This window comes from Ochotona princeps, chromosome 24 (genome assembly GCF_030435755.1).
Source record: "Ochotona princeps isolate mOchPri1 chromosome 24, mOchPri1.hap1, whole genome shotgun sequence".
Classification (NCBI taxonomy): Eukaryota; Metazoa; Chordata; class Mammalia; order Lagomorpha; family Ochotonidae; genus Ochotona; species Ochotona princeps.
Genome location: NC_080855.1, coordinates 8,896,534 through 8,912,471, shown reverse-complemented (window position 1 = coordinate 8,912,471; position 15,938 = coordinate 8,896,534). Strand labels below are relative to the sequence as shown.

Sequence of the window (15,938 nt, the reverse complement as noted above, 5' to 3'; positions counted from 1 at the left end):
CAGTCTTCCCTCCCAGGCAGGGGCTGGCGGGAGCGCTCCCCAGTCCCATGCGCCTGTCCCTCACTTACACTCCCTGAAGCAGGCGCATGGACGCCATTCACTCCCTGCTTGCCTCACCTCTGGTGGAGCCGCTCCCCGACGGCCTGCTGGAGCTACCCTCGTCCTGACAGTGTCCTCTGTCCCCACCAGCAGCTGTCCACCTGCTATCTCCTGTGTGGGTGGCCTCAACCCTGCCTGGCCCCGCCTTTCATGACCCAGCCCTGCCAGCAACAGCTTCAGGATTCTTGGCCACCAGGTACCAAAGGCAATGTACACGCCCACTCAGGGGCGGCCCTGACATCTCTGATCCAGTAGCTGCCCTGGGTGAACCCCCTGGAGCCACGCACCTCCTTAGTGCTCCCCTGCGGCAGTCCCTGCAGTGACCTGCTCATCCGCCTTCGGCCCAGCCTCACTCTGTTCCTGCCCACACAGGCGGGAGGCCCCAGGGAGGCGGAAACCTGAGCAGCAGACAGGCAGACGCTCAGAAAAATCCAACCACCAGGGACAGGGTGATGCTTTAATTCTGAAGGCTTGCCAGGATCAGGGGCATGGCCAGCCTGCCCAGGCACATCAGGAGGCGAGGTGAGGAGTGCACCACCTCAGCCTGGAAGCCGACCAGAGGGATTTTCCAAATGTCAGTGTCGGCCCACATTCCACAGGGACACGCGGAGCCAGCTGCCAGGGAAGCTGATAGTGGGTGCAGACAAAGGCAGACACGTGTCAGTGCGCCTGTCGCAGCTCCAGAGGCCAGCTGGCTGGCCTGCCTGCCACCGTGTGCAAGTTCGCGTGCACATCCAGGCTAAGGCAGGATTCTGAGCACGGCACCTCTGCCCCAGGCTGGTCCACACAGGCAGGGCTACACTGGAACAGGCCTTGTTCAGCTCAGGAGCTTCCTCTTTGAGCTCCAGAGGTCCTCTCAGCAGTAGTCCTGGAAACATCCCCACCTCCATGCACCCCAAGACAGAATGGGAACCCGGGCAGGGGTGCCCAGCTCACATTGGCAAGCACTGTGGCGGGGTGCCCAGGAGGCCCTTCACACCCACAGGGAGCTCTGGGCACAGAGTCATGCATGCTTGCTCATTTCAGGAGGCATCCCAGCCATGCACCCCACACACCAGGCATCCAATGTGGAGAGTACACAGATCGGTGGGCACCCCTGTCTCATGCCAGGAGTACAACCATGCCAAAGTAGGCACAGGTGCCACCACTGAAAAGCATGGGGTTCCTCTGCTCAGGACAGGTGCCCCAGAGCCACTGACTGCCTGAGAGGGAACCTGAAGTGGCTGCAGTTTCATCAGCGGGCAGGGACAGGCCACGGGAAAGCCAGAGCTGCCAGCGAGCACAGGCTGAGAGCACTCTTCAGGGCGAAGGCAGCTTTAGGTCCAGCCTTACCAGCTTCAAGGAGCCACAGGCACCAGAGACGGAGGTCTGGGGTCCAAGGCCCTGTCAAGCAGGGACCATCCTCAGCCCTCAGTTCTTCTAGGACCAAGGTGGAACAGGGCGTGGGGTTCAAGGCTGAAGGGACGCAGGTGGAGCTACACTTAGTCAAGGGCCTCTGTTGGCGACAGAATCACCTGACAGCAGGTGACCTGGGGGAGAACGGGTGGTGCCAATTAAAACAGATATTCAGATACACCCACGGCTCAGGCTGTGTGCCTCCTGTGAAAGAAAACAGCACCCTGGGGTGAGACAAAGGGAGAGGTCCTCGCCGCCCATGCGCAGCCTGCAGCTGTCTGGGAGGTTGGCAGCCATGTGTGCTCCAGGAAACACACAGAAGGACAGCTCACAGACCCATCCAGAGGCTCGGCCAGCCCCGAGGGGCCCAGCTGGGGAGATGTGGGGGGCTCTCCCCACCCTGTGGCCCCTCGGGCCCTTGGAGGGACTGGGGAGGGGGCCCTGCCACACTCTGGGGCTGTGCAATCCTTCAGTGTGGACGCTGACACTGCCCGTCCAAGGCAGGGGTGGAGAAGGCGGCCAGCATTTCCCAGAACTCTGAGAATACCCTGGGAGATCAACCCAGGGCCTGCCCGTGGGAGGAAAGCCCCCAGAGGACACCTGTGCTGTGTCTGACCCTCTGCATTCCAAGCAGAGAACTGGGTCTGCCATAGACATGAAAACGGCAGTTCCTCTCCACCTCTAAGGCGGTGGGCTGCCACCTGGCCGGTCACCTCAGTTCCCTTGTTTTAAGGACATAAGTCAGGGGTCTATGGGGTCCTGCCTTTGTCCTAATGCACGTGCTCTCCAGGAAAGACCATCCCACTGCCTGGCTTCAACGGCCCAGCCCAGAACACGGCCCACGGCGTGCACATGTAGCCAGGACACTGACCCCTCCCGCACCGTGGCCACTCCTGTATTGGCACCCTGCGAGCAGCAGCCCTGGCTGCCCCTGGTCTCAGTCTGGCCCTCACTCACAAAACCAAGCCACAGGGACAGGAGGGCTTTGCCACCACTACCAGAAGAAAAGTCAACCACGGGCTGCCAGCGTGGCCTCCTCACTCCCACTCTGCAAGCTCTCCCCTGCCCTCCCCACAAGGCCAGTGTGCGGGCGGGGGAGCCATGTCCTCGTCACTCTACCCTGGGCTGGCGCCTGCTCTGTCCAGACTCACATGCTCATTCTGTCTCCACTATACCATAAACTCCAGGGCAGAGACCAACTCTCACTCATCGGGGTGTCCACACAACACATGACCCCCAAAACAAAACCAAAAGACATACAAACATATAGCTCGGTATGTGGGAACGCCAGAGACCCCCCCCAATCAAGCCCCACTGGTTCTCACCAGGCCAGGGCTCTGCGCTACGAAGGTCCCACTGGCCGGCCCGGCCTCTGGCTGGAACACGGGCTGTTCTGACTCCACCAAGGTTTCACAACAGAGAAGGTATGCTCAACAGAGTAAATGTTAAGTGCTTTTTCACAACCTGCCTTGTTGTCTTTATGCACTGTAAACCAGAAACTCCAGGCAAACACTTGAGTGTGTCTTCTGAGCTTGTCTCAGTCCACACACGGTGTTTCCAAGGTCATTCCGACTGCCAGGCATTCCTGGCAAGCGTGCTGGGCCAGGTGCGCTGGGCCCACCTGCCAGGGGGTGAGAAGGTCACCCCTAGCCAGCTCACACCATTCACAAAGAACGTCTAGGTCCCGCAGCCCCAGCCGGGCAAAGGGGGCACAGGGATTCAGTACCAGTACCGTGAGAGCTTTATCTGGGTGTACGGGAGCCTAGGGAGGGACCAGGCCTCAGACCTCAAAACAGCAGGACCCTCACACCCCTGGCACCATTCTGGGGAAACTTCTCGGCCTTTTCTTGTCTGGGTTGATATCTTCCCATTAAAATGAAGAGATGGAGAGCACAGTGTGGTAGCCTAGCAGCTAAAGTCCTCACCTTGCATGCAACGGGATCCCATATGAGCGTCAGTTCTAATGCCCGCAGCCCCGCTTCCCATCCAGCTCCCTGCTTGTGGCCTGGGAAAGCAGTCAAGGACGGCCCAAAGCTTTGGGACCCTGCACCTGTGTGGGAGACCCGGAAGAGCTCCTGGATCATGGCTTTGGATCAGCTCAGCTCCAGCTGTTGCAGTCACTTGGGGAGTGAATCATCAGACAGAAGATCTTCCTCTCTGTCTCTCCTCCCCTCTGACTTTGTAATAAAAATAAAACAAATCTTTTTTAAAAATGAAGGGATGGAGCAGGCAGGTGCCCAGCTAGGGGTAGGAGAGGGACAGGACACTGTGGCCCCTGCCTGCTCTCGACAGGAGGAAATGATCACACAGACTATGCCAAGTGTCAGGAAGTCACCTGCCAGCTGTGGGCGAGGAAAACGGCGTGTGGGGTGGGCGGGATGGCAGTTCCTTCTTCATCACCACAGCCACCAGCCCACGGCCACAGCACTGCAGCTCCGGGGCCCGTTTCTGCACCAGCCTGGCTGCCCCTATGCCCGCCATGCCGGCTCTATTCTCCAGCTGCACCTGCTGGGAGCCCTGCAGCCTCCGTTTCCTGGGCGCGGCCTAGTTTCAGGGTTGGGGTGTGGAAGACCCCTAGGCGTCAGGGGACAGCTGTGCTGGGGGCAAGTACCGGGCAGGGCGGGGCGGCGGCCTGCACCGACAGCTGCAGCACTTCCCACCCGGCAGGGGCGGAAAGCGCCTGGGAAAGAGTGACACACACACACAGCTCCCACGACGCCGCTCGGCCCTGGGCTGGCCCCGAGGGGCCCCGCCAGGCGGCCGCACCCGGGCTGCAGCACCCGGGCGGCGGGCAGCGCCAAGCCCCCAGCCCTCCGCCTCGCGCCAGGGCCAGGGTCCCTGTCGGCAAGGAGGGATGACAGCCGCCGGCGCCCTCCCGCGCGCCCGCCTCACCGCGCCCGCCTCGCCGCGCCCGCCTCGCCGCGCCCGCCTCACCGCGCCCGCCTCACCGCGCCGCACGCCCACCTCCGCCAGCCGCGCCGCCTGCTCAGCTCGTCTCACCACGGCGCCCGGCCTGTCTGCGCACGCGCGCGCAGCCCCGCCCCGCCGAGCGCGCGCGGCCCCGGCCTGTTGCGCACGCGCGCGGCCCCGCCTCGCCGAGCGCGCGCGGCTCCGGCCTGGCGCGGCCCTGGACATGCGTACTGATGCCCGGCCGCCAGAGCACGAGCCCGCCCCGGGTGGGGTGCCGGGTGCGGGGTGCGGGGTGCGGTGTGCGCAGGGCAGCGGGCAGGCCGGCGGGGCTGGGTGGCTGCCCGTCGCAGTTGACGGACAAGGGGTACAGGGGGCTCGTGGCGGAGAGAGGCGCGGAGGAGCCCCGAGGCAAAGGATCAGACCGAACCAAACCCAGGGTCCGGGGCACAGGCAGAGGGAGACCCGCGCAGCTGGACAGCGGCAGCGGCCCCGGGGGCGGTGGGCAGTCGCTGGGCAGTGGAGCGGTGGGCGCGCTCACCACGGGGTTGGGGGGACGGGGCTAGAGGGTCGGAGGACACAGGCATCCCATGGGGCTCCCAGCTGTGGGGGATTCCACGGCGCCCCTTGGCGAGGGCAGAGGCACGAGGTGGGGGCATGCGGGAGGACCCGGCGTCCCCATCCCCCTGTGCGGGGAGGGTGCCCGCGCGTCCACCGCCTGTCCTGGGAGCCCTAAGCACCCAAAGGGGCGACGGCTGTGACGCCCCGGCTCAGGCCGTCCCGCAGCGCCCCCGCCGCTCTCGCCGCTGCAGTCTCCGCAGGCGCCGCGTCCACGCGTCCCTCCAGGGCAGCACGAGGCTTCCGCGGGCGGCGCTGAGCCCGGGGCCCCGACCTCCGACGCTCCCCGCCGCGACCCCAGGCCCGCTCCCCAGCAACAGGTAGCGGCGGCCGGGCAGCAGGTGCGGGCAGCCGCAGGCCGCGTCCTGGGCGGGCACCCACAGCGCGCTGCTCCCGCGCCGCGCGCGCTCCTCGCCGCTCCGGAACACGGCGAGCACGGCCACCGGGAAGCGCGTCCACGCGCCGCGCGCCTCCCCGCGCGCGCTCACCGCCACCTGCACGGCTGCGGGAAGGCGAGAGGGCGAGTCAGTTGGGGCGGCTGCGGGGTGGGGGGCGTGGGCGCGGCGCCCGGGCGCGGCTTACCATAGTCCTTGCGGCAGAACTTCCTCAGGCTGATGCGGTAGCTGCCGCGCGCCGGTCTGCAGTGCGAGTCGCAGTCTGGGGGAGAGGGGGCCAAGGCTGGCACCGGTCAGCACCACTCCCTTCTGAACCCCGCAGGCCCGCCCCCTGCAAACTGGGCTCCTGCCCAGCGTCCACTTACCCAGGGGCTCCACAGGGATACTTTCTTGGGTAGGTCCAGGGACAGGAATCTCTGTGGAGGAGGCGGCGAAGCGGCCTGTGATGCGGGCGCAGGGGCAGAGGGCGCGAAGGGCCACCTGGGGTGGGGGCAGGGTCACTCACTAACACAGGGTGCCACCGGGGAGCGGCTCTGCTGGAAGCCAGGGGCGCAGCGGTTGCAGGTGAGGCCAGTGACACCGTCCTTGCAGGGACACTGGCCCGTGGTCTGGTTGCAGGTCTTGCCAGCGGCACCAACAGGGTGACAGTCACAGGCTGAGAGCAGAGGTGGGCAAGGCCTGTGAGGAGCCCCGGGGTCCTGGCCCACCAGGGGTGCAGGGGGAAGGGGGCAGGCTCACCTCTGCAAGCCCGCCGGTCACTCAAGGCCCGGCCAGGGTCGCGGTAGAAGCCCTCGCGGCAGTAATGGCAGTGGCGGCCAGCAGTGTTGTGCCGGCAGTTGAGGCAGACGCCCCCGCTGCGGCGGCCCGAGAGTCGGTACAGCTCCATGTTGAAGCGGCAGCGGCGGGCATGACCGTTGCAGGAGCAAGCTGCGGGAAGGTATAGGTCAGGGGCGAGCAGGCCCCGGCTGGCGTCCCCAGGCCTCCCTCCAAGGCCTCACCGAGGCAGGCGTGGGCTTCCAAGGACGTAGCCCGCTGCCACGGCCTGTCGTAGTAGAAGGGCTTGCAGCGGCCACAGTCAGGCCCATCTGTGCCATGCCGACAGTCGCAGAGCAGCTGGCCCTGGGTGTCCAGCAGGCACCGTGAGGCGTGCCCATTGCACTTGCAGCGCCCGCCCACCTGCAGCTCAGTGGCCGAGTAGGAGTAAGGGGCGGTGGTCTCTGGCTCCGAGGTGGCTCCCAGCCCTGCAGGCCTTGTGAACACGAGGCGGATGTCGGTGGCGGTCACCCAGTCTTGGAGCACTGGGCTGCTATCCAGTTCCAGGCCTGGCGGGCTGCCATCTTGCACACTGAAGGCCAGGAGGCCACCCCCGTCGGGCTGCACCTGGGGCGCAGGGAAGCACAGGGCTTCGGGCCCGGGGCCAGCACGACTCTGGGCGGAGGCCGGTGGCCGGCCATAGTCCAGCCCGCAGTGGGAAGAGAAGAAGCCCAGAGGCGCCCAGCTGCGGCCGTGGTCCTGCGACTTGAGAAGGGCTAGAGAGGCAGGTGGAGCAGAGCAGAAGCGTAGGCTCACGAAGACCAGCTCAAAAGCCTTGCCCAGGGGCACTGTGAGGGTCACGTTGAAGGGAGCCTGCGACAAGGAGTCCGAGCGCCAGCATGTAGGGCCTGCGGGGGCCCCCGGCGTGGTCAGGAGCGTCGCGGGGTGCGCCCGCCGCGGGTCGGAGGCGTCGCAGGCCCGAGTGGCCGGCTGCCCGCACGTGCTGGACGCCAGCACCTCGCGGCCCAGGGCTGCGTTCACCAGGCCCGGCACACACCCTCGGGGCGCACCCCCCTCGTCATGGCAGGGGTCGGCAGGCGCCAAAGGCCCCGAGCCCAGCGCGATGGAGAGAGTGCCCACCGTGAGCAGCAGCCCCCAGGGCCAGCCGGGCATGGCCGGAGCCGCCGCGAGTCAGCCAGGCTCCCACGACGTCGCCCTCGGGGAGGAAAAAGCGCAGCGTGCTGGCCTCGCCGTGCCGAGTGCGCAGAGCCCCCCGAGCGGCCCCAGCCCGAGCCCGAAGGAGGGAGTGGCGGCGGGCGCGCCCCGGGCCGAGCGCAGCCGCGGGACGTTGGCGCGTCCTCCCGCTGGGCCTGGAGCGGTGACAGGCGTCGCACCCGCTCCCCGCGCCTCCTCCTGCAGAGGCCCCACCCGCCGCCGTCCGCTCGCACTCACCCACCGAGGGCCGGCCCAAGCGGGTCTCCCGGCCTCCCGGGAAGGGCCGTGGGCGGGCGGGGCCTGGGGCGCCCAGGGCCGCTGCCTCCTCCCGGCTGCAGCGAGGGCGCGCGAGCTGTGCCAAGAGGGGGTGGGGGGCGCAGCAGGAGCAAGCCTGGGCCCAGCCGGGGGCGGGGCTGCTCGGGCGGGTAGGAGGGAGAAGAGGGGAGGGGGCCTCGTCGGCACAGCCGGAATCAGAAGCAGAGTCAGAGTCGGGCTGGGGCCTGCGGGGGGAGGGGGCTGGGAGGCCCCGGGGCCGAAGGAGGGGCCGCGGGGCGCGAGGAATGCGTTGGCGGGAGGGGTCTGGGGAGGGGCGGCTCAACTCCTGCCGCTGGTGGAGGACCACCCAGCCGGGTCTGTTGCCCGAGCCAGGCCTGCACTACTGTTGGGGCTCTGCCACGTGCTGGGCCGGGATCCGGTGGTCTCCTGGACACTCAGCAGGCAGCCAGCCCGGGATCTGCAGGCTGGGACCCTGGATTCTTCCCCTGCCAGCGACGAGTCTGCAGGGCAGCCAGCTGCAGCCGGCCAGCCGAATCCCGCCTGGGGTCTGTGTGCTGAGGCAATGTCCTGGCTCCTGGGGGTGTTACGGGAGGCCCCACCTGGGAGCCAGACACCGTGGAGTCTTCTTCCCCACTGGCTTCTCCCCGGGGAGATGTCAGGCCAAACTTTTTGAAAAATATTTATTTAATTAATTTGGATGGCAGAGAAAGCTGGTTCATCTTCCATGACAACAGGCAGGACTGGGCCAGAAGACTGGCACTCCGTCGGTCTCCCACGTGGGTGGGAAGCTCAAGCTGTCTTCCAACGCTGCTTTCTGGGGAGCTGGCTGAGAAGTAGAGCAGCCAGGGCTTCACTGACATTTGGTTTAGGGATGCTTGGTCCCAAGGTCAGCCTCTTACCTCTGAATATATCAGGTCTCTGGGCGTCTATCCCTGGTGGACTCGGAGCCCAGGTCTTGGCGTGTCCTTGTGGATCAACCTGTTGGGCCCAGCAGCTGGGGCAGGAATGCAAAGGGGAGGATGGCACAGCATAAACAGAAGTCCAGCTGGGCCAAGAGGGCCCAGAGAAAGCTCTGGATGTCCACACCCAGTTCCTGGCTCTCACTGACAGAAGAGGGCTCGGGGTGGCGACCCTGGGCAGAAGAGTCAGGGCAGCCCAGAGGCCTGCACGCTCTGTTTTGGACCCCAGGCCAAGAGCTGGTTCAGGCCGCATGGGCAGGTCAATGCAGGCAGTGCTGCCAACCCAGATGGGGCCACGGATGCTGCAAGGACCGGTAGGAAGAGAAGAGGCAGAGGCCAGGAGACAGAGGAGGAAACGGGAGGGCCAACTGGGCCAGCAGGAACAGCCGTGTGTGGGGCTCCCCCCTTCAGCCAGGCTCGAGTTGGTGGAGGAGAGTGACAACCACAAACACTGAGCCCAGTCCCTCAGCTTCGTGGTGACCTGAATGGATGAGGGACCTGGCACAGGGCTGGGGATGAGGTCAAGTTCAGAAACTGCCTTGCCAGGATGTGATGAGTCCTGGGAGGGGAGTGAGGCAGCTGAGAGAGGTTATTCTAGGATCCTGGAGAGAAGCCTGGCTGTAGCTCTGGGAGTTTACCAGGCCTGAGACCAAGTCCAGGCTGCCAGCCCTGCAGGCTGAGTCAGGGCTGCTTCCTCCACCTGGTCCTTGGGAGTGGGCTTTGTCTGTGGCTTAGCTTCCCCATGAGCTGGGGCTGGGGTCTGTAGAACATGAGGGGTGGGCCGAAGCAGGCACCTGGGGCTCAGCCCTACTTGGGGTCAGCTGGTAGGGGTCTCCATGCACTGCTCCCCAGGGAGGCGTCTGTGGCAAGAGCACTCTACTGCACGCATTAGCCACGGGTCCCTGTTGGTGGGGAGATCCTTCTCCACACCCTCAGGCAAGGCTCCCTGTCCCCAGGGAGCTCAGCCACCTGCCCCCAGTCCCCGACTGGGGACCTCTCGCCCCTCCCACAGTTGTGGCACCTTGGGAAACAAAGAGGCTCCACCTCCCCACCCTCCCCCAACCGCCTGTATCCACGCGGTGGGGGGAACCTAGAGACATCTGCTGGTCTTTCAAGGGAGACGGATAGGGGAGCCAGAGGTCTTCCCCTTAAAAGCAGGGGCTGATAAATAATTCCCAGCCCAGGACCTAGTGTCACCTGGAGACGTTGGCAAGCCACCACTTGTTCACATACTGCGTTTATTGGGGCCTGCTATGCTTTGAGGGGCTTCCAGATCAGTGTGGGAGGTGGACAGCTGGGGGAGGGGGAGGGCAGGGGACATAGCAAGTTTGCACCTCAACCCTGGGGTGGTCACACAAGTCCAAGTCCCATCGCTGCACCTCCCCCAGGCCCCTGTCCTCCAGGCGGGGCCCAGATGGCACACAGGCTCCCTCCCAGCTCTGCGTCAGGACCAGCTCCCCGCGCCAAAGTGAGCTGTTGGAAGAACTCTAGGTGGTGACGGGAGGGGGAGGCAAGGGCTGCTAATACTCTCTGTTAAGGTCAGGGGAATGAAATGATTGGGGCGGAGGCTTCCAGGGCGGGTGTGCACCAGGTTCGCCAAGTCGCAGTAGGGATGATGCCCTGTTGCTGGGAGGGGGCCTCGTGCCCGCGGGCTCAGGGCATCTCCGGCTCCCGCCGGCCGCCACCCGCCGCCCTCCGTCCGCGCCAGCACAGGCAGGCGGCGATCAGGAGCCCCAGGCCTCCGCCCAGTGCAGCCAGCGATGCGCCCTGGGCCAAGTCCAGGAGGGGTCCGCGCAGCGAGAAGGTGATGGCTGTGGCAGCTGCTCCAGCCAGCGTAGCCAGGGCGCCGAACGGCAGGACACAGCAAGGCCAGGAGCTCCCTGCGCCGCCGGTAGCCAGGAGCAGTGCGCGCAGGGTACCCAGTGGCTGTGGGGGTATGAGTCCTGGCGGGGATGGCACAGGGTCCGAGGTGGCCTCCTCGGCCTGCGACCCGGGGGTACCCATGCCGCTGACGCCGAGTTCCGGTGGGGGTGGATGCCTACTGCAAGCCCCTGCTCACGTCCACACCAGCGAAGTCACAGCCGATTGGCTCAGGACGTGGTGACGCAGGGGAGTTGGCTTGCCCCCCTCCTGACCTTGGGGATGGCCATCTGAGTGAATTTGCACCTATTTGGAAGCCCCCTCTCCGCCCCAGCAGGCTGTTGTGTCTGCCTGAACATGACAGGGAGCTGGCTTCCAGTAGGGATGGAAGGCAGAAAAGCAGGTGGACCAGCTGCAGGGACCCTGAGCCGACTGTGCTGTGGAATCACAACGGGATGGCAGGAAGTTCTCCACGGGGGAAGCTGGACATGAGCTCTGACTGCAGTGAAGGCAGGACCAGGACGGTGTAGCTGTGCTGGGAACATGTCCCCTGGTATGTTGTCCCAGGACCCACATCACTTTCGTGACAAAGTTTATTCTTATGTCCTAATTTGGTTCTGTTAGTTTGGATCCCAGCAGCCCTTATCAGAGGGCCTTTTTTTTTTTTTTAAAGATTTATTTATTTTTATTACAAAGTCGGATATACAGAGAGCAGGAGAGACAGAGAGGAAGGTCTTCCGTCCAATGATTCACTCCCCAAGTGACCACAATGGCCGGTGCTGTGCCGATCCGAAGCCAGGAACTTCCTCCAGGTCTCCCACACAGGTGCAGGGTCCCAAGGCCTTGGGCCGTCCTCGACTGCCTTCCCAGGCCACAAGCAGGGAGCTGGATGGGAAGCGGAGTTGCCAGGATTAGAACCGGCGACCATATGGGATCCTAGTGTGTTCAAGGCGAGGACTTTTATCCACTGGGCCACTGGAAGGAGACCCTCTGTCACCCCTGAGGGGCTTCATGTGTGGGAGACACCCTGGCAGGCTCCTGCTGGCCCCGGGCTGTGCCCTGCTGGGAAGGAACTTGCCTCTGTGCCCAGGCCTTAGTCAGCAGGGGCGTCCACGGGGTCATCTCGCAGGACGGTGAGGAAGTGTGCGCCACTCTCACAGAGCAGGCTATGCAGGGCGCGGCACAGGGCCAGGCTGGGTGGCCTGGGGGGTTCCTGGGAACCCACCAGCGGGAGCAGTTCTGCCATCAGGACCTGGGTGGGGGCAGTGAGACTTCAGAGGTCCTGTTCTGAGGAGCGATCCTGGGGCTCCTGACTGGTGGCTGAGGGGCAGGGTTCAGGGCGCCCATGCTCCAGCATCGCCTAAGGTCTAGGTTGCCCACAGCCCCAGGCTCAGGGGGATGGGACAGACTTTCCATGCCACACCCAGGCTGGGACTACCATTTCCCCACTCCCTACTGCAGTCCCATGGAAGGGGGACAGCCGCAGTCCAGCACATTGGCTATTGCTTGCCCAGGTACCTGCAGCGCTGAGAGTACCTTTTGTAAGTGGATCTGCTGGTCCAGCATGGCCACCCGTAGGTTACAGGCTGCCAGGGTCTGCAGTTCCTGGGTGCCAGAGTAGAGGAGAAGCTGGGGGCGCCCGGCAGGGCCTGCCCTATCTTCGTGGGGTACAGAGGACTGGTGGTGCCATCTTGCAGGGTGTGGCCCTGGGGGTTGTTCCAGCACTGCTAAGGGCAGAGGAAGCAGCCTGCCCAAGGCCCAGCCCTGGCTCTGCTGACAGGGGTCTGCTGTGGGATCTCCCTTTAGGACTTGTTTGGGAACTGGCTTCGTCCTTCGCTTTCTAAGCTGCAAGTCCTGGTCCTTGTCACTCACGTGGGAAACCTGGCGGGGGCTCCTGGCTGCTGGCTCCGGCCTGGTTCAGTCCTGGCTCTGGCAGGCATTTGGAGAATGAAGCCATGAGTGGGAGCTCTTTAGGAGTCTCCGTCACTCTGCCTTCCAGGTAAATAAAGAGATGAGTCTTCAAAAAACAAAACCTCAAAGCGACTAAAAATCATGAAGGGTAGGAGCTGCTGGTCTGCAGACGGCCGATCCAGGTAACACGGAGCAGGTCACCTGCCAGCACATGACTCATGTACGATGTAACGCCACGAGGGGTGGGCAGACCAGCGCACTCAACAAAGATGACGTCTGTCCCAAGACATGGGGCGGGCTAGAGGGCAGCTGGCTGGCCCCAAGGGGCAACTGGAGAAGCCAGTGCACTGTGAAGCTGGCACCATTACAGCCTGCCTGCCTCTGGTCTTCAGGCTGCTGGCCTTTCCATAGGGCTTGGGCAACACTGCCCAACGCACCCCGACAAGGGTGTGGACCTCAGCCAGGGGGTGGGGCAGGGCAGGGCCTCACCTGCCCGCAGCTCCTGTAGCCTCCGCAGACACTGGCCCACCATGGCCTGCAGCCCCTCCAGGGTGAGCAGGCAGTGGTACTCCTGTATCCAGTCGGTGGGCGCTGCGTGCAGGGCAGCAAGGGCAGGTGGGTCCCAGGAGGCCCCGACCCCTCCCTGCAAGCGCCCTCCTCCAGCCCTCGCCAGTCCCTCCCTGACCTGTGGCGAGTGCCTCCCGCATGTGCAGTCTCATCAGTGAACAGGCCTTCCGCAGACAGCGCATCTGCAGCTGCACCTCGGCACCACTGAGCCCCGGGCTGGGCCAGCCAGATTGGACACAGGTCAAGGAAACCTCTGTGGCCAGGTTCTGCCCCTACCATGCCCAAGGCCGGAGAGTGACCCTTCAGACCTGTAAGGTTTAGAGCCAGAAGCCGGCCATGGCTCCCGTGGGCCTGCAAGGATATAGCCACCTGAAGCTTCTGCAGGAAGTGGGCTTTGGCCGCCACCGCAGCACCATCCGAGGAGTCACTGGTCTGCACAGAGCTGAGCTGGGCCCACAGGCTGGGACACACACACCAGGAACCACAGAGGGTCAGGTTATTCTAGCCCACTGGGCCAAACCTTGCCTGGAAGTCGGCCAGGGCCAGGGGAGGGGGTGTCAGGCTGAGTGCTCGCCTGCAGGAGGGGCATCTCGAGGTCTTGGGGCAGCAAGAGGACACTGGACCAGGACCAGGGCAGAACCGACCTGCTGTGGGAAGCTCTAAGGGGATGTGTGGGAGGAAAGAAGACCCACTCATGACTGACAATCGTGTCTGTCCTTGGGAGACTTTGTGCAAAAAACCACGCATGACGTCAATGCAACTCAGGTGACCGTCACCTCCGGAGAGGGCCTGGTAGTCTGCGGGTGGCCGAGTTGGGGGCCGCCAAGCCTGCCCACCCCTAGCAGGCAGACCAGCAGGAAACCTCCTGGAACGTCTGGGGCCTGCCTGCTTCCACTCGGGTGGCACTCCTATGGCTTTCTCTCCACCCCAGCTCAGGAAAGACCCAGGCTCACCGGAAGTTCTGGGAAATTGCCTTCCTGAGGGCCACAGGCAACCGCAACAACCTCCTGTCACAAAAACCGGGGTTCAGGGTGGCCCTGGGGGACCACAGAGCCCAGCGCCGGCCGCTGGTACTGCTCCCACCCCCAGATCCTGGTCTGCTCAGTGTGGTGGCTGCAGGCAGCTGCTCTTTCCTGCCAGCTGGGTGTGTCTGAGGGTCTCACGGCCCACCTCCAGCTCCATGTGCCGCTCTCCCTGGCACCCTGATCCTCTGCCTGCTGGGGCCAGCCAGGGCCTGGGCAGCTAAACACAGATGGCAGTTTGTCCAGTGAGGGTCTGGGAGACCTACCCGTGCTCCTCGAGTGTGAAGGCTGCTAAGGCCTGAGGAGCGCTGAACGGGGCTGCCTGCTGGTCTTCAAGGCTGTGTCCAGGCTTGGCAGGCAGGACCCTGTCCCTGCCGCCCGGCAAAGGCCTGAGCTCAGGGCGGTCCTTGGCAGGCGCTGCGGCCTGGCGAATGCCCTTAGTGGGTCCTGGTCCTGATGGATGCAGGCCCCCCTGGCTGGACGCTGAGGCTGTGGTCCTGAGCGAGGCAGCAGCGGAGGACCCAGGCTGCCAGCTAGCGGCCTTCTTATCTCTTGCTGCGGCCCTGGAGACACTTTCACGCACCCGCACAGCCTTCTCCAGGGCCTGCGTGAGAAGTTCCAGCTCTTGCAGGTCTTGGGGAATGGGGGTGCACACTGGAAAAGAATCACGCCAGGCAGTGTCCCCCTTCTCTGGCCCCTGGGGGAGCCAGGCCTGGGGGTGGCATGCGGAGAAGATAGGTGGCCGAGAGTTACCTAGAGTCGGGTCGTCCTCTTTGGTTTCTGACCCGGGAGTAGGCTCTGGAGCCAAGGTCTTGGCTGGTTCCCTGCAAAGATGTGGGAAAGCCCAGCGTGGCCAGGAGGCAGGGCCCTGGGTGCCCTAGAGCGCTGGCTCGGGCAGCCCACCCCAGTCTCACAGCCTGCGAGTCTGCAGAGCCCAATTCCCAGGGGTCCCGGGACCCCGCGTACCAGGCCCGCAGGAGCCGTCGGCAGACGCCAAGGTTCCGCTCCAGCTGCTGCTGTCTCTCGGCGCAGGCGTCCAGCGCGCCCTGCAGCTCGGCCAGCAGGCTGCGGGGTGGGGGACAGCGACGGCTTAGCAGCCGGCCGGCCCGCGCCCTCCCGTCTCCCGCGTCCCCCTCGTCCCCCGCGCGCGGGCCTCACCGGCGGGAGCACTCAGCCGGCAGCATGGAGGCAAGCGCCGCTCCGCGGGTTTGCAGTACTTTGGCGCCGCCGACAAGCACCGCCCCTTCCGGCACCGAGGCCCGCCCTCCCCCGGTGGGGCCACCCAATCCGAGGCCGCGCCCTCGGCCCTGCCCCCTAAGGGCAGCTGCGGGAGGTGACCCAGGAGCAGGCATGGCCAGCTGGGCACAGGGATGCTGGGCAGGGGCTCGCAGCGGCACGGGGCCTGCTCTGGGGGTGGACCATGGCTGAGCACAGCTGCAGAGGCTACTGGGACACAGTGGTGGGCAGGGACATTACTGGAAGAGAAAGCAGCAGGATCCAGGGGAACTGGACACTGATGGACAATTCAGTCAAATCCCAAGGCAGCCAGGAAAGCAGTGGGGGTATGGCGTCCTGCCAAGGGGATGGTCAGGAAGGTGTTTCAGGGACCCTTGTCTGTGAAATGAGTTTGGGGTGTGTCCTCAGTCAGCCACAGCAGAGGCCGGAGACCCCACATCAGTCAGGTGCCTCCAGAGCCCCTGGGCACAGGCAAAGAGCCCCCTAGAGTGGCCGCAAGGGACACACACAGAGCTTGGCGACAATCCTCATCACATTTAATCCTCACAACAACCCTGTGAGGTAGGAATCCCTGACCCTTGTGCAGACAGGAAGCAGTTTCACACACGTCCAGGGGGCCATCAAGGTGGGCGGCCAGGGCCCTGTGGACAAGGGGGGCGCACCACAGAGTCAACCCTGCCTTCTGGCTCAGAGCATTCAGGGTGCGCTGCTGGCCCAGTGGCTCC

At 64.8% G+C, this 15,938-nt stretch overlaps 3 protein-coding genes across 3 annotated transcripts; all 3 read right to left on the bottom strand.

Annotated features, from left to right (window-relative positions):
* Nucleotides 1-5,171: 5,171 nt before the first annotated feature.
* Nucleotides 5,172-7,718, bottom strand: NTN3 (netrin 3). The gene is made up of 6 exons (XM_004586679.3): nucleotides 6,413-7,718; nucleotides 6,153-6,341; nucleotides 5,920-6,069; nucleotides 5,780-5,830; nucleotides 5,602-5,676; nucleotides 5,172-5,521 (listed from the first exon to the last, which is right to left on the bottom strand). Exons 1-6 carry the CDS (start codon nucleotides 7,338-7,340, stop codon nucleotides 5,172-5,174), a joined length of 1,743 nt encoding a protein of 580 aa, XP_004586736.1. The 5' UTR covers nucleotides 7,341-7,718.
* Nucleotides 7,719-10,270: 2,552 nt separating this feature from the next.
* On the bottom strand, nucleotides 10,271-10,621 carry LOC105941912 (transmembrane protein 100-like). Its single transcript, XM_012927439.2, has one exon. It carries the CDS (start codon nucleotides 10,619-10,621, stop codon nucleotides 10,271-10,273), a length of 351 nt encoding a protein of 116 aa, XP_012782893.2.
* An 845-nt stretch (nucleotides 10,622-11,466) lies between these two features.
* On the bottom strand, nucleotides 11,467-15,211 carry TEDC2 (tubulin epsilon and delta complex 2). The gene is given in 10 exon segments (XM_058680360.1): nucleotides 11,467-11,729; nucleotides 12,014-12,204; nucleotides 12,878-12,979; nucleotides 13,074-13,128; nucleotides 13,130-13,415; nucleotides 13,909-13,962; nucleotides 14,244-14,631; nucleotides 14,731-14,801; nucleotides 14,944-15,042; nucleotides 15,136-15,211. Coding segments are annotated over 10 exon segments (1,431 nt in total). The 5' UTR covers nucleotides 15,162-15,211; the 3' UTR covers nucleotides 11,467-11,570.
* Nucleotides 15,212-15,938: the final 727 nt, after the last annotated feature.